This window comes from Anopheles ziemanni, chromosome 3, assembly GCF_943734765.1.
Source record: "Anopheles ziemanni chromosome 3, idAnoZiCoDA_A2_x.2, whole genome shotgun sequence".
Lineage (NCBI taxonomy): Eukaryota > Metazoa > Arthropoda > Insecta > Diptera > Culicidae > Anopheles > Anopheles ziemanni.
Window position 1 is genome coordinate 61,367,047 of NC_080706.1, and position 17,964 is coordinate 61,385,010.

Here is a 17,964-nt window from a genome sequence, read left to right on the forward strand (position 1 = left end):
TCCTTTGAGGGAGTAACAGCACTAGACTGGTTAGTTCGCAATTATGGTGCTTAAATAATCGTGAAATTGTTTCGTTTGTTCACCTCGATTATTCATCAACTGCGTCAGTTACTGTAATTGGATTTTGGTTACCGCATTTGTTGGTTGCCTTTTTATGAAAGTTCATACTTTTCCCGGTCGGTGTTTACTGATTTTAATACACGTTTTATTCGCTAGATCCTTGATCTCCCAATGCAAGATATTTAAGTAGCTTGAAATTATCGAATCCATTCCTGTTTTTGTTTTGCCATCATCGTGGTTATTTTAATTACACTGCAATCTAGTCCCTTTTTTCACAGACATTCAGTCGACTTTTATATTAAAGTTAATTCTTAAGGTCATCTATTCGTTTGAATCACGGAAACTATAAGAGGACGACAATCAGATATTTGTCTTCACGCTGGACGAGCTCAAGGTTTAAATATGCTATTTTTTGTTAGATGGTGTCATAGGCGGTCGCAGTTTTTCATAGTTATGACAAGCTAGACAAGCTTATCAGATTTTCGAAGATCAGATCAAGTGTACATGATCGAGAAATGCTTTGATCAAGTGAAGTGAGCTTGTCAAAGATCATTATCTGTTGATGGACCATCATGACTTACTTCTGTTACACTCTTCATTGCATTGACTTTCGTATTTAATTTGCTTCTCGTTACAGTTATTCAATACTCAATACTTTCAAGAATTGTGATAACATTCTAATCACTGATCAGATCTTATCGAAACAATCCTTGCCGATGAGATACAAACAGAAATCGTCTCGCTCCTCTCACATGTGCCCGGCTAGCTCAGTCGGTAGAGCATGAGACTCTTAATCTCAGGGTCGTGGGTTCGAGCCCCACGTTGGGCGCGTGCTTCTTTTTTTCTCTTCACTTTTTGTTTTGCTTACATGGAATTATACAAATCGTGCTATAGTTCCTTGTTTACAGACATATTACATCGAACGTGTGCCACCGTATAAGTTGGCTCATACAGTTCTGCTTGTATCATGCAATAGAGACACGACTGCTAATGCGTATATTTCGCTTGCTTGCGCATATGCGCATGTTTCGTATTACCTCGTAGTAAAGATTAAACTCCATCAGGTGATACCAAAGCAAAAAGCAGTCTTCCAAATAACCAAAGAAGTACAAGGCTAACATATTATGACTTGAATATGATCCAAGAGCAAGTACAAGGCATTTATGTTAAGTGTTTGTCTGTTCCGTGTCGTGTTTGTGTTCAACTGGTTTCACCGCCACAGACGACACCCTACCATAAATCCTGATCTCCTTCACCTATCGTCCACGCCGAATGAAGGCTAATTAATGCCGGCGTTTATTGTCATTCTAATTTTGTGGCTAACTTTTTTGTGCATCACTTGTCGCACCGGTTGTGGCCACATTCGCACGTATTTCGGTGCTGATGAGCACCTGGGCGCTTCTACGCTCGCGAACCATCGTGCATAACGGCACGCGCTGGTTCGGCTATGTATGACTATGAAGTCAGGGTGGCCATGGGGTTTTGGTGTGTCTTCAGTAACAGTCAACAGTGGGCGCATTTATTCGCTTGGTTGCGAGATAAGGTCAATTGATTCACAAGTTCGGCGTAAACCACGTTCATTGATCATTAATTCGTCTAAACAGCTATTAACATTCTGTGGTATACGCTTTATACAAATCCGTTTAATATGAACATCAGAAATATTTAAACTCCTCACAAACTATTGTGCCGCACTTCCGCAAGGCCGACCATCCCGTTGAGAGGATGTCTACGAAATGAAAAATGCGTGTATGTATGTTTTTTCCGTAATCAAAAATCAATGTTTCCTCGACCCAACAATTTCGTTTTGGAATGTACCCGAACCGCCGGGTCTCCCCGAACGCTGCAGCGTAGCAGTGCTTTTGGAGCGGCGCTTTGTGGCCTAAATTTGGTGAAGCTACGTCAATGGAGATGGAAAGGGATCTTTGCCGGTGCGGCTATCATCTGAAGTCGCGGTACGGACACGAAAAATGGACGTCTGTTGCTGCTGTTGTTGGTCCGCCGCTGCATTGGACTCCGCAACAGAGGCCGTGTGCCGATCGCCGAAACTCAGCGAAATGGAAAGGAAACCGCCCAGAAACCTGTTGCTGAATTTAAGGCTGCCCTCCAAGTGTGCGGCTTTTTTCCACCGAAACCGCGGGGAGATCATTTGGAAAGGTGGACAAGTGTTGTGTGCGTGTTTTTTTAACGTCTCTCCTGCTATTTTCATTTTTCTCTGCTTGACCAAGCTCTTGACCTGTTCGCTTGACTGGCTGGTCGATGTCGAGGCAAATCCAGACCCGTGTCCCGAGCGCACGCGCGTGTGTGTGTTTGTCCACGGTGAACAAGGTAGGGTTTACATTTGCAACCGTCTCGACGAACGCGGTCGCGAAGGAAGCACTCATCAAGTGAGAGTTGTCATTTTCGAAATCTGACTCTTCCTCGCACCTGATCTCGCGCGTCCTGCTTTTTGGCGCCGATGGCGAGATTTAACAAATCGGACGAATGTTGCCGTTGACAAGGGAAAAGATCGGCACCCGAAGCCGTACGTGCGGAACCTTCCTGTAATGAACAGTACCGTAGTAGCATTTTTTCGTTTCGCATAAGGTGTTGAGTGTTGTGGAGTGTTGGGGTTTTGTTTTTCTTCTCTTCCTCCCTGCGCTAATGGTGATGATGACGTGCACGGTTCCTTGCGTTTGCGAACTCCACCGTAGTTTCCCACCGACCGTGGGGTGCGAGTAGGTTAAATTGATGACTTGTTTACTTCCGCCATGGGGGCGATCTTCGCTGATTGAGGAGTAACAATTTGGAGCCAGTGTGGCGCGTCTTAATTAGGTCATTTGTTATGCTGCAAAGTGGTCAAGTCGTCGTCGGATGGGAGTGCCGGGTCGGGATGTCCACTGAGCGACGACGAGGCTTGCCAAGCGTCGGACACCATTTTTCTGCACACTTGTTTTGACTTTGATCGATTTTGCCCCGGAACAAAGCGTACGTTGTATTAAAGTGTTAAATTATTGCTTTCCACAAGTTATGGCGAATGTCAAGGATGCAATAAGATAATATATTTTTGATTCGCAAAATAATGATAATATAAGCATGTTCCAGAAAGGGATAGTTTCATCGTCATTGAGGGATAGTTTCATCGAAATCAATGAACATATAGAATTAAGTGAACATTTATTTTTGTATTCATTATTTTCAAGCATCCAATTGGAAAAGTGCTTATTCCACTAAGCAAGATATTCATGTGATAATGAAAATGACTAAACTGAGTTTGTTGAACTGTTTTTTCTCTTACTACACTCTAAAAGATTTTCTCTTTTTTAAATGAGATTCGAACCTACGCTCCAAAACTCGTGGGTTGTGTTCAAACCGGCGTACGCTCACGGCTATCCAGATATCCGTAAAAGACCTGACTCATTTATGTAAATAGCTTAAAGCAAACATTCATAGGGTTCTTTGTACACCTACACCCCGAGCTACAGTTCATGATGTTTGTTAAACTACTACCAACATACTGGTTTGTAACGGTTTGCTGTCTGAGTACGTTTGGAAGTCTGCAAAACATGTTATATCTTTGAAATAAAATTGAAAGATTGTTTAATTGAATCAATTCAATTCATCAATATTAATTTTAAGACGAAGATGAAAGTTTCAGAAGATTCCAGTAGGATTAAGTGCTCTAAATAACGATTTCGCAATATTTATCTTATATTTTGACTTATCCTCAACAGTACTTGTTTTGCGAAAAAAATTAATTTCGTTCCTCAACTATAAATAAGAAAATATTTCATTCTACATTTTCTCATCCGGTTGCTACCTTGCGAAGCACGGTAGCATTCTGTACGTGCTACAACACGCATGCGAATGTGTGGAAAATCAATTTCGGTTCTGTTATCGAGTTCGGCTGCTTGCCGGCTGTTTCTGTAAGTGTAATAATTTATTTTGCCTTGTAAATCGTTCCAATTTGTACTTCCTTCCCTGAAGAGGCAAGAGTCGGGCTGGGACGCTGCTGATTCCATTTGGCAGATTCGATCTACCCACCTCCATCAACACCTTTCGAACGTGTTCCCGGATACCAGTGCCACCACCCAAAAACCCCGCGTCTCGCGGCCGCTTTCAGTGGCAAAACGTGGGTACATCGTCGGATTGTACTGCGATCGAGTGGTTATTTATCTGCAAGTTATTGATTTAAGTTGCTCGTGTAAGGGTTAATTACTTGTGGATTCCCGTGGCGGTTAGCGTAGGCGAGCAGAAGGGATGGGGAGAGGGGGGGGGGGGGGGGGGGGTATATTGAATAGGAAGCATCTTTTCTGGGGCTTCTTGATTTCGACAGCGTCCGTAATCGAGGGCTCCCCCCCCACCAGGGTACTACCACCGACCTAGAGTGGAAGGAAACAGGAAGCAAAAGAGAGTACAAGAAATAAAATGCGCCCAACCACCAAAAACCTGCCGCTCTGAAGCATCGGCATGAGCCGTACTCCTCTCCCACAGGAAGTCACAGATGGTGGTGGTGCTGTTTTGTGGGCGCTTCGCTCGTCGTGATATGTTGTGGCGCGCAGATCAAGTTGATTTCCCGATCCCAGCGCTATTTCATGGCTGTTCTTTTTTTTCCTATTTTAAACCAGGCGAATCGCCACGAAACGGCCCAAACACGCCGCACGGGGTCTAACGGTGCTGCTGCGAGGCAAGTTAAATTGAACGCGATCAGTATTATTTATTTCTCCCGCTAGCTGGTTTGATCGGGCTGCCGTTTCCGAAGGGGAAGCAGCCCTGTGGTGTTTGAACATACTTACACCAAATTCGCAAGCTTGCATTCTATTACAGTTATATGGCGAAAGCATAGCGTCACATGTTTGACTAACTTGAAAGTAATTCTAAGCAGAGAAACATTGTAGAATAATACAACCGGGGAACGGATACAGCTTTGGAAGTCAAAGGGACTAAAAAGTAGAAACAACGATAACCTACCGTGGTACCTTCCTTTAAATATCTGCAAAGTAAGCTAATTTGCCCTGCATGTAAACAGTTATACGTTTAATACTACGCTGAAAAAAGGCTGATCTTGCGGTCCTTCGCTGTATGAAACATAAGAAAGTACGTTCGTAGTTCTGGAGGGAGTGTCGTATGTCTGCCAAGTTGAACCTAAACAAGCAATTGCCGAGAACTGCTGAAACCCTGCAACTGCACGGAACGTGAACGTGCGGCTCCAAAAATAATTCCTTCCCCAACGACTAGCAACGGGATCACTTGTGGAATAGTTTGCTTTTTCCGAGCCCTTGAAATTGAACCAGCACGCTTTACCTGACGCTGAAGGAAGGAGACTTTTACCCACCCCGTAGTGTGCTTCACGATCGCTTCCTAACCTTTGACCGTGTCGAAGTCGATTAGAACCGGTTGCCGGGGCTTTCCGTTGTTTTCCCGACACACGAAGACGCGCTTCTAGCGGCCAAAACCTACGACAGTCATGTGAAAGCCGACGATTGGTTTCGAATTTTCCACGTGTTCGAAGGAGCTTTATGTCGATGGTTTCTTTTTGCTTCTCTGTGGTGACTTTGTTTGGAGCCCATGGGGACTTGGACGTACTAGTTAGTGTCCACTCCAACCGCGAACACGACTGTACCTTGAAAGGGAAGCACCTGAAGTAGTGCCGTATTGGTCCGCGAGCCACACTTCGACGGGTAAACGAGCCCTTTTCATTCCATGCCGTGACATCGGATTGGTTCCTTAGAATTGATAGCGCTACGGCCCGTTATTTGATCCGACGAGCGGCACCAGTGGGTGGCCTCGATTAAATCAACAATCGTCGCCATGGTCAGCAGAAACCGAGCATGAGCATGAAAGGATTTTCCTACGGCTTACGGAGCAAACTGCTGATTTATACATGTGCGATGCGAGTGAATCTGTTTGAACCAAGTAAATATTTCGGTACGGTTCTAATGATCTGTTACGAAAATATTGGACTTGACATTTCGTTGTTTTACTATCGTCACCTGGACAGTCTGCAAAACCAAATGTCACCTTCCCGATGCTAAACGTGTCAAGCGAGAACATTCGAATTTTATGGGAAATTAATCACGTGGGAAAGCTTTTTTGGGTTTTTTTTGTGCACAAACCACTTTCAAAATGGTTAAGAAATATAGTTTCGACAAAAACCCTATCGGATTAGTTACAACAGTAAAATTAGATTCAAACCTGTAATAATTCTTCATGCTTTTCGCGTTGTTTCTAGTTTATTTGTTTTTTCAAGTTTGAATAACTTTTCTTATGTTATGGAAACTTTAAATTTCTAGTTTTACATGAACTGAATACAATTTTCTTACACTCAAACACATTTTCCTATGGTTAAACAGGAACTATATTGTGTAGTATAAAAAGTTCTGGCATTGCGATTCCACAGCAAATGACTCGTTGTTGTTTAAAAAATCCAAAGTAATGTCGTCCTTGTAAAAATGGCGTCGTCGTCTCAAAAAATGGCGATATCAATTTGTTTAAATGGTTTGTGAAGTAGAAGAAGTTCTTTTAAAAATGTCTCCCTCTTTTTTAAATCTTTTCTTTTTTTTTTAAACGATGTATACATAACATTCTTCTTTACTATTTTAAAAGTATTGATGGCTTTTTCTATACCTATTTTTTAATTTGTTTATAAGACCTACACTAGGTCTAGGACTAAGTTGAACCATTTTGTTCAAGCTACACGTAGAAGAAAAATGTGAAAATGTCTGTGCACCTAACATTTCTTACGATATGTATCTATTTAACAGCTTTATTAATAGACACGATCTGTGCATCCATTTGTATGTTATTGATATTGCTTCTATTGTAATAACTTCTTAAAGGCACCATGAATAAATTATTATTTTGCTATTACAATTGGTTCACATTCACGTAAATGAAACTGAATATTAAATGTGCACATTACAATTTCAATCATGACAGTAACAGGTGCTTTTTGCCATCAATTAAGCTCTGTTTCGTTCGATCTTGTTCGGTGTGTAAATTGCTTTGATTAATGAACTTCCTAGAATCTGACCATAGATCGGGCTCAAAATAGCCGTTGCGAGAGATTAGCCAGCCGCTCGCTTGCTACATGCTGTACGCACCTTCGCGCAAAGTGCATTGACATCACATCCCCCGTGTAGAAGAAGGTATACGCCAAAAGTAGTCGCTTTTCTCCGGTGATGCGACACCGGTTCTGCCTGTCCCGTCCTCAGCGGAATGTGCGCGCTCGCCGGTGTCGGTGGCCTAGCGTGCACTGTGATGATGCGCTCTTGGTTTGCTCTCGGGGGTAACCAACGGTATTCAAATCACCCCTACCGTCGTCATTCGCCACTCGGAATCCATATGGATCGAGATACGATGGGCTGATCAGAGGAGAGCGCCATACTACGGCTATGGGGAAGATGGAAGATGGAGTTCGGAGTGATTTAAGTGCTGTGCGTCTTCCACCGTCGACGCAGCGTGGAGCCGGAGGTGGTTCTTGAGACCGAAACGTCGCTCCGGTGTTGCTGCTGTGTTGATAGTTAGTCGTGGCACCGGAGGAAGGAATGTGCCAGCGAAGCGGATTTAATTTGGTTCAGAACGTGCGCGTCCTTCGCGCGGTACGCGAACTGCAAATGGTCGAACACGCCGAGAGCACGCGGGATTGCCGGTAATTACAGCATAGCTGTGGTCTGTTGGAAAAATACGACCGTAAGCATAGGGTAGCGTCCTGCTTTCCCACTGCCATCGCTATCAGCCGACTGCATCAGTCGTCGGTCCATCAGGCTGCCGCCGAGCCTGATTGAGCCCTTCAGGGTCTCAAATCTAAATCCCGCTCCACACTGGAAAGTGTTCCGTGAAATGGATATTCTTACTTATGGATCCCTCAGGCACGTGCCAGTGAGATTGACGTTAGTAGTAAAAATAGAACGTAGAACCGGTACGCAGCTACGTTCCGGTTCTACGTTCTATTTTTACCGCCCTTAAGTCGACTCCAGCAAGAATCTGCTGATCTTGAAGATTCCTAGCTCAGTCCACACGACGGTGGTGTCGTTGCCCCGGTCCCCGATAGTTGATGCATCTGGCGGTGTCCTGCGGTTACCTTGTGGAGCAATATGTAATTATTTATTGCAGTGTTTTAGCGGGCGTCTCTTCGCCAGGACTGTTAGATTAGACCATGAAAGTGAAGAAACTACTAGAGGTCCATGGTCCTACGATTAGAAATTCTCGAACGTACCCTCGTAAATCTTTCAACATAATCACTCGGTTCGGATGCTTTATGGGATGTAGCGGATCGTAATGAAACTGGTAGGACCATACTGATGGTTATTGTACTTTTTTTTCATTGCCCTTAGTCTCTAGCGATGTCAACTTTACAAGCATTTTGTGAGGCTAATTTTTTCAAATTATGACTTTTATCGTAGCGACTTCCGTGCGTGCCTCCTTCAATGAAGAACTCTTTCACAAATGATAGTAAAACCATGCCTTCCGAACCCGGTTTTATCCTGAAGCGTTCCGAACGGCGGATACAATTTCCATATCGCAATTTCCGCTCTCGTCTAGCTGCATCGGTCCTTGTTTGCAGTAAGAGGACAGCCTCTAGATGTCGAACTCAGTTTTGAATCTGATGACAATTTTAGCAAATTCAATTTCATCCCAAAGACGATTCCATTTCCTTTCTGGGATAAATCGCCCGAAGGTAGAAGGTGTGGTGGCGATGATCCAATTTCGTCAAGTTTACCCATTTCATATCAAGTGTTCTAAGTATGGTAGATATTTGCACACGAATGTTGACTGTTTAGATTTATCATTTCAATTGATTTAGATCAATTACTAACATCCTACTTATTTTATCTTTTCAGAACCTATGTACTATTTTGGCTGAAGGGAGTTCTGTGTCCGGGTCCATCATGCTTTAAACCAACTTCCGTGCAAGCGTGAAGCCAGTGTCTTTCGACAGGAAGCTGAACCGAGGCCAGAACTAGCGCCTCAACTGCCATCAACGCTCACGGCGTCCGCAAGCAAAATGGACACCATCACGTTCGACGACGAGCCACCGCCCGAACCGCGCGATGGCTGGCTGCTGGTGCGCGTGTTTGTGCCCGAGCTGAACGTCCACAAGTGTCTCCAGTTTCCGTCGGACAAGATCGTGTGGGATGTGAAGCAGCAGTGCCTAGCGTCGTTGCCCAAGGTGAGTGACAACGTCAAACATGGCTCCCCAAAATCCGTCTACCTTAGTCGTATGCTCATCGAATGTTCTCCGCTCCAGAGCAATCAGTGCATGTTGCTATGTATTTTCTTCCTCCGCCATGCCTACCTGTCTCGTTCCTCTGGCTGTGTATGCCGCTCGTTCCTCTGGCCTGCGTTGGCATGTGAATCTTGGCCCGATAGGGCTCGTACTTTCTGGGCGCGTCACGCATGTACGGACTGGCGTGTTCAATTATCGCTCCGAATGACCTTGTAGGTCGCCGCCGATTACCACAGGTGTGCAGGAGGTGTACCACTGTTCGTCCCGAGAGCGCTCATTGATAAGCGAATGCTTTTACCCCCGGCCTAGAAGACGTGCTTGTTTATTTTTTCTTCCGCCAATCCATCAGCGTACGAAGAAAGAATCTACATGTTATCGGTCCCGCTCGAACGGAAAGACACATCGTAATGTTTTACCATCAATCACTCAAATATACTCAACTAGTCATTAGCACTGCTCCTACGCCGACGATATGGATGGATGATGTGTGGTTAAGGGTCTCGTCTTTCTGGTGCCGCCGTTGAAAACCCGAAACGGCGAGCTAATCAATTGTGCAAGGTGTTGCGAGGTTCAAAAATAAAGTTTTGCAAAGGCGGAGTTGGGAGCTATAATGCCATAATGTTCGATAGTATATTACTTCGATCCAAACAATTTCTCTGATCACGCTTCCATTACAATTGTTTGCCTGAGATGACTTATCGATATCGACTGTTTGTAATCGCACTTTTGTGTTTTCTGAGCTATATCGGATAAGCTAATAGTTTGCTGCTCAAGCCATTGTTTGTCTATGTTCTAAAAGTTCATTCCTTCAAGCTCTCCCGAAAAGCTCAACTTATCCGACAAATTATCGCATGTCAGGTATGGGACCCTTGCCTTGGGGGAACCTCTAACTCCAAAGTCGTAATACCTCAGACTAAAACCAAGAACACCGATCTTACGGTGGGACATGTGCGATCCGTCGTCGAAGAACAATGAAAACGCATCGGTGCGTCGTGCTGCCGTCAAAAGTAGGTCTAATGTTTGCTCGACGCCTGAACCACCGGTGATAGTGACCGTGCGGAGAGGAAGCATAACCATGAAAAATCGAATGAATGGATACAGGTGACGGCGTTGTGTGCTGGTTATCTTTTTTTTCTTTTTCAAACTCAAATGAAAACAACGTCGCCTGTCGGCGATATACGATAATAAAAAGCTGAAACGAACCTGAACTAGTTTAGGTCCTCCGGTGGGGAAGGCGTACAGAAGCGAGGTAGGCACGTTGTGACACGTTGTTTCCAGCCGTCCATCCGCGATCACAACGAACCGTCGTTAGTTGTTTGTTGTGAGTGCAGAAAGAGCCTTTCCACAAGCGCTTCCATGATGCTCTTTCTTTCCGCCGCATGCTGGAAGAAGTTGGAAAGGTGTGACGAGGTATCTGCCGCGACGAAGGGCCACTTCCCCTGCGGTAAGAAAGCGCATCCACAGCCTCGTGTCACCGAGTCCCGCCATGTCCCGTGATGAGTGCACGCGGAGAGATCCGGTATCACCGATCGCCGCCGGAGGGTGGCACATTGCATGTGTTCTGCGGCATTGATTCCGTGGATCTATTTCTGGTCTCTGGCACGTTTTCCGCTTTTGTTCATTCCGCCGATCGCTTCCCATCATCGTCAAGAGCACGGCGTGGAAGTGGCGGAATGCAGCATGCCCGAGAATTGCGGTCATCATGGCGCGTATGCACACCCCGGATTGTGTGAGTGTGAGTTCAGGTGTGCTGGATGATATGGTGGAGGGAAAGACGTGATGGACTGACGACTCAAATGCATCCAGTGCTCCAGCGCACGGTCCGGGAACGGAAGAGGGAAGTCTTAGAAATGTTGGCGAGCCGACAAACAGGAAAAGGGTCACAAAATGTGGTGCGAATGATGCTCACATATGGGAATCGGGCGCAGAGGGAAACCGTTTGCATCGAGGCTCAGAAACTATCGCTGCACACCACTCAGTGCCGGAAAAATTTCAGATATTTTTATTGTTATTTCTATTTCCATCGGTCCCTTTCAAGTGGTGGGCCGGGAAGGGCTGCATTTAAGCACCGATCAGCTGAATTAAGGAACGGAAGCACTGCATTTCACCGGGAACCCCTCCCGGTAGCGGCTTCTTTTTCTTCCGCCCAGAAGTAACTGTACCGCGCAAATGGTTGATCAGAGTTTATGATGAGAAAACAAATAGCTTCAGAGGATGGGGCTGTACGCGAGCGCCTGCGATTTTAGAGGAACGCACAAAGAATTTTAAGGCACACTTTATTACGGTTTATGCAGCTATAATTGTGTCGAGTGTTTCTACAAATTGTGGCTCTCTAAACGAAGGCAATAAGAAGTACTCAGCCATGAAATGGGGCATATAGTGTAATAGGTTTGATGCTTCCATATAAACTTTAGAAAACTAATAATGTTTTTAAATTCTTGGCGGTTTGATCTGCATTAGGCTACAGATGAATCATGTCAAGTGTAACAGTCCTTTTTCAGTTTTTATATTCGTCCTTTAGTAAGTCATTTCATACGGAAGATACATTTAGTATGCATTATCTTAATGCAGATATCAAGCTTAAATCTTGTTTTAGGCAGGTTTATCGCTTATATTGCAATCCGTGAACATGATCGCGCGAAGTACCTGATGCGCTGTTAGTTCCGCTTAGTGCGCTTTGGTTCCCAGTACTATAGAAATTTATCTTTCAACGATTTCTTCTCGCGATCTTAAGATGAAAACTCTAAAATAAGAAGCACAGAAGCCCAATAATCCTATGTCTATGAGATTTATATGATGTATCTAGATGTATCTGATTCAATCTTTGGGACGAAGGTGGTATTGAGTTTTTGGGAGGTTACAGTGCTTGTTCTTGAAGGTATTTTTGGTATCATGCTTTTAGAGTAAAAGTTTTATTAAGGGATTGTTTGATGGTTCGAAAGAAAAGTCAGAAACACATTGTTGGCGGTTGGATACCTTGTGCTTTTGATAAAATAATGTCTACAGTAACTCCAAGTTATTGATCCTTAAAATGTTGTTTAAAGTTTCGTTAAAGGTATCCAACAGTTGATCAAGGTTAATCTATCTCCATCCGGTTTGCTGGCAGTACGAAGCAGGCAAAAAAGGAAACCCGTTGCCCAGTTTCGTCCCCACTGGCCCATGCATCCCCGTTTCTTGCTCAAAATGTTTGAAATAACTCCTCAGGCACCAAGATGCCTGCAATATCCAACCGTCGTTTGGACTGCGCTGCTCGAGTCTTTTGCCTATCTCCATTGATCTGGCTGGTGGAGCGTAAAAACGTAATCGACGCGGGCCTCGTCGTCATCGTCGTCCAGAGCGTCGCGTTCTCCATACCAAAACCGGCTTGGAATGCAGCCACCAACCAAATGCACCAATACTAACTCGTCTGGGGGACAGCGGGTCGACGAACACAACCAACTCAGCATGATGGTGCCACAGGACGGCTGTTGTTGAGGGCCGGTGGACTTCGCTCGCCAGCAGAATCGCTCCAACCAGAGCCAACCGACCCTCTGGAGAGCTTTAAGTTTCGCGCCTGCCAACCACTCCGCGAAGCCCAGTCTCTCCCTCGTCTGCCCTACCCCTCGGTCCACGGAACACGTTTGCTGAAAGTGCCTTTTTAAAACCGGTTTCGGGCCTGGTAGAAGTTGTGTGGTACCTTTTTCGTTTTAAATCCAACGCCGCGCAAACTCGCCATCTCGCGGACGCCGTGTCCAATCGATGGCCGTTGGTCATGTAGCGCTTAGACGTATGTGAGGCTGTTGCTGCTGCTGCGCGCACGCGGAAAAAAGAAATGGGTTAAGCTACTCGGGACTATCTTCCGAATGTGTGGCTATAGCGTTTGTGGCTTGTATGGGCAAGTGCGCACGGGCGCGTGTATGTGTGTTTGGTAACGGGTCTGGAATTCGGGAACCACATCGGACGAACGTTTGGATCGTTTGAAATAAATAAAAAAGTCTCGTGCTTGAGCGTGTGTTTGTTGGATAACCATCAGACAACTCCTCTCAGGCGCTGGCACTGCCAATTTGCTGCGGAATTTCCGATGGACCCTCAGCTTGTCCTGGTAGAAGTTAAAAGCCACAACACGAAATCGAACAGCAGGCAAATAATTTCTGTTGAAAACTACATTCCAACGATTTGTGGATCATAATGGCACTTGGAAACCTTGCGTTTATCCACTATATGTAGAGGATTTTGTGCTAGTCGCTTTTAGTCACCCAAATAATCGTCCGTAGGATATTGCCGAGCTCGGAATCGGTGCAGATTACTGGGTCAACATCCAATGGCAGCTTAATCGGGCCAGATTAGACCTTTCCAGACTGTCAGAGAAGGCCGTCGCCTGCTCCATCTTCTAGCGCAATGGATTTCTGGTGTTAGCCTTTCCTGCTGCAGGCGAAAGCTTTTCTTTCTAGCGCAGGTCCGTCAATCTGCCGCGAAAGAAAGCCAAACCATCACCCACCCGGCTGTTGTGGCATTCTTACCCGCTGCTGCCATCAATCGATTAGCAGCCTTTCTCTGGTGGGTCTTTCTTCCCGCCCGCCAAACCCCCGGGGGATACCTCTCAATCCTGCGTCGACATAAATTTCCCTGGAGTCTTAACCACCGTATAGCCTCGAGCGCTGCATGGCCGAGGCAGCGTTCTGTTGTTTCCAGATGGTTGTGTGTCGAATGTCGTCGCCGCGCCACGCCATTTGCTGTTGTGCTTAGCGTGTAACGGTTCGGATATTGTTTTCTGGCGCGCACGGTCCAGAACCGCGATGCGGAAATTGAGTCCGAGTCTAACGGAAACGTAGACCAGCGTGTTCGGACATCACATTTGCTGCCCCGGGTTGTTCGCCATTTATGTACATCGATGTGCGTTGTGACGCCAGCCTATCTCCTGCCTATCTTCCCGGTCCCGAAGGAGGTCTCTCTCTCTTTGCCAAGTTCAATTCAATTCGCCGTCTTTCGGTACTTGCGATCCAATAAATCTTGCGTCCATCAATAAAAGCGAATCCTAAAGAGGGTATCGGAAGAATAATTGAAGTATAACCGATAAGATTTATGGTCCCGCATTCTTGCCCTACGATTGCTGCGCGCTGTTGGCAAATTTGAGGCAATGCGCTGAGTACGCCACGCCGCTCGCGTGTTCCATTTTACAACAGCGGATCCATCATGAGGCTGCGAGCCGGAAAGGCATTTAAATGGCGCCCTTTTTTATTGGTGTTTTTGTGGAATTCGATAAGAAATCTATCTTCGCCGAAGCAGCCTTGGAACGCACTACTATCGTATGGTTTTATATCCCTAAAGTTTCATTTTATTTGCGTTTCATTCGGTATCTTTCTGCTTTTGCTCTCTTTTTTTAAAATCATAAAAATCTTTTCACAAGTAAGTCCCTGCTTCGATCGTCGATCAAGCAATGTCCCTTCGCGATAGAGCATTCCCAGAAACGTGTGGCCTAGCTAGATCTGTTGACCTACTTGCAAGAAAAGTAGCATTTGCGCTTAGCTCAGAAACGCCCGACTAAGAAACCCAGCTAAAACATACCTCGACCCGGTCGATAACGGTCGGGATTATCGTAGCTCGGTTTATCTTAGAGCACCGTTTTATCCTCGCTGACCGTTGCACCGTTTTTCACGCGAGCCATCATCCGGGCAAGTGTGCAGAAAATGTGCAAAAGGCAAAATTAATATAATCCCTCCTCGCTCTTCCGTACCGTTTCCGTAGATACCAGGCCTAAAAATAGCGGCATCTTTTGTTCCGGCTCGTGCGCGTGTGTTTTCGGCGTGGGGAAAATGATTGCTAATGGTGTCCGAAGACGCCGTTTTTCCCTCTGTTTTCCCTCCGTGACGTACCGGTACTGTTGTGCAGTGCTTGTGTGTGATTGTATGTGTCGAAAAATTAGACTTTTATTTCAAGCGTCGTGTATTGCATAACGTTAAACCTCCTCATCACCACCTGATTGGTCGACTCTTAACGTATTCCATCACATCTTAACAATTTTTCGGCCCAAATCCCGCAGAAAGGCATGAAAAAAATCGTTTGCGCTAATGCGATCAACCATTCCTTCCCAGTGTGGATCTTTTTCGTTTCCAAATTGTAACGTGAGTGTTTTTTACGATATAATAAATTACTGCAATATCAACATTGCGCCCTCAACATCATCATTAACACCATCGTTATTTCCATCGTCATGCGTCGGTTTCTTCCCTTCATCTTCTATGATTAAATGCCGCTTATTGCTAAATCATTTGTAATTATTATTCAGGAGTTTTTTTTCTTTCATTCTCTAACCTCAATAAGTTTTACTTTCATTTGCTGGCGATATGCATGCCTCGAACATAATTATGATTTTTGAATGAACGATTCACGATTGCACGTGATATGACGCTTTGAAACTTCTATCTAGCCTTGCATTGAGTTACAAGTAACGTATCATTTAATGCTGATTCAAATGCTGATAGATGGCGTTATTATTGTTAATTTTGTTTTATCTTCTTATTTCGTTCTATTTCGTTTTTTTTATAAAAACATTTGATTCGTGGCCCGGAAAATTGTCTATTAAATTTGATGGTGGTACGGGCAAAACCGCGTCGATCAATGCGCGAGCCGCAAACTTTGATCAACAACTTGTTCCGTTTCGATTGACTGCAAATGAATTCCACGGCACGGGCCAAATCGTCCAACATGACACCATCGAATACACCACACGTCAACTTTGCCGACCACAATACGAAGGTTGCCTATTGGTTTTGGGTAAGAGAAACTTTCCATTCACTCTCGGAATGCTGCATGCAGTCTAGCGCTAAGAAACTCACTTGTGCCCTAAAGGTAGAACCAAATACATTGCCTCATCGGTGGAATCTTCCATTGTGCATGCTCGAGATCGGCCGGTGATTCGGACCAACCTTCTCGTCAGGTGCGTACCGTCGGATCTCTTCCGAAAACCTCCACCATAGCCTGTAACGGCTGTCAGTCACAATTTGGTTACTGGGCCTATTCCGCGATCGGATTGCTCTCTGCGGTGTAGGTAACCTTTCCAAAGTTCATTCATGTTTTGGGGTCGGTCCATTTTACAAATGCCAGGTATCCCCAGCATCATCATTAGCATCATCAGCCATCATTCACCAATGGTGCGCATGGTCTGACCTTCGCAGGGGCAACGCAGTGTGTCATGCCCTATGTGTGACCCTAAAAGAACATACTGAAAACATCTGTTCATTTGTCGTCGCCTTCTTTTGTAATCGCTTCCATTACAGACATTTTTTGTTGTGTCAAAATATTATTTTCCAATATCATGAATAATACAATAACGCACGTCTATCCAGTAAAATAGTTATAGGTATACTCTGTGTACATCAATTTCTCCTCTCCAAATCACCTAACTTCATTGTAAACTTCTCCCTTCTTGTTACTTGTCGTTATGGTAGTAATTCTCGAGTATACACATTATTTTCGAATTGGAATTATCGTTTTTCCCTTCGTACTAAAAACTTTTAACTTTTAGTTCATTTTTGTCGATTGGTTGAAATAAATCTCCTTTTTTCGTCTGGTTTGACAAATTATTTTGGTCTATATATGTTTCTGATAATAGACAGCCCCGTTTACAAAGCTTTAAATGTTAATTAAACTAAGTGGAAATAATTTTTAAACAAATTATTAGGTAAAATAACTATTATCCTAATAGTTTTCCAAAACTATAGTTGTCAACATTCTAAAGTGAGTAATATGAAAGACCCACGGCTTATCTTACATACTAACAATATATAAGTACCTATTTGTTGAAGGTAAGTTCATGAATACAAGACGTATGCTATTGAGACTAAGAAATACAAGAAGATTGAGATGATTGAAAGTACCATCAGTTTCCCTTTCCTATTTGATGACATTCTGTGAATGTGAACACAGACGTCATCAAAATGGACACAAGTTGTGCTAGACGCTAAATGACTACAACTCCTGGCAAACGCTAAAGTGCATGTTAGAATTTATTTCAAATGACAAAATCGTTTAACATAAAGTTTATGATGAGGTTGAACGTTTGTTGTTAACCACAGGTCAATGTTAAACGGTATTCATTTACTGTCCAAGGTCTAGAAAAGTTTTGAATGCGGAGCTGTGTCACCGCTACCTAATGTAACCAGCCTCTTTCAACTGCGTTGTCAACGGTCGCGGCGAATTATAAGACCCCGCAATGGAAAGCAAATAGTTTGTGGAGTGATAAAATAACACCACCCATGTAAACCACTGTGAACTGCCGTAACATGCTCCTGCCTGCGAATTGGGTTTGAGAGCTCAACAAAATCTCACACATTCCCTTAGCTCCCAATGCCGGATGCATTCAATCAGATCAACGTAAAGCCGCCGGTTTGCGCGTCGACTGAGCGAACGGCCATGTTAAGTCCCCTTGATTGACCTGGGAATTTTATCCAGCGTTCAACGTGTGTATCTTTCACGTGGCAACCGTCTCTATGCCTGCGGGGCGTCGAGACGAAAGCTTTTTCGCATATTAGAGATAGTTTTCAACCAGTCAAACCAGCCACTGGAAACGGCATTGAGTGTAGTTGTTGGTGGAAGTTTTAAAAGTTGTCGAAAAACTCGACGAAGGCAACTGCAAATATAAACTTCCCGAATAGCCTGTTATTGACAATTCAACTGTTTATTATGTTAAATTAACCCTTTTTGCGACCGTTGCCCTG

General features: G+C 44.6%; 1 protein-coding gene and 1 non-coding gene across 2 annotated transcripts in view; both read left to right on the forward strand.

The window, feature by feature from the left end:
- The first annotated feature begins 816 nt into the window (after nucleotides 1-816).
- Nucleotides 817-889, forward strand: Trnak-cuu (transfer RNA lysine (anticodon CUU)). Its single transcript has one exon. It is a non-coding gene; the product is annotated as a tRNA-Lys (tRNA).
- An 8,157-nt stretch (nucleotides 890-9,046) lies between these two features.
- The window catches only part of LOC131289073 (uncharacterized), a 64,275-nt gene continuing 55,357 nt past the window's right edge, over nucleotides 9,047-17,964 (forward strand). The window contains exons 1-2 of the mRNA XM_058318271.1: nucleotides 9,047-9,211; nucleotides 16,004-16,021. Coding sequence (XP_058174254.1) covers nucleotides 9,047-9,211; nucleotides 16,004-16,021 — 183 coding nt within the window. The remainder of the gene's footprint in view (nucleotides 9,212-16,003; nucleotides 16,022-17,964) is intronic.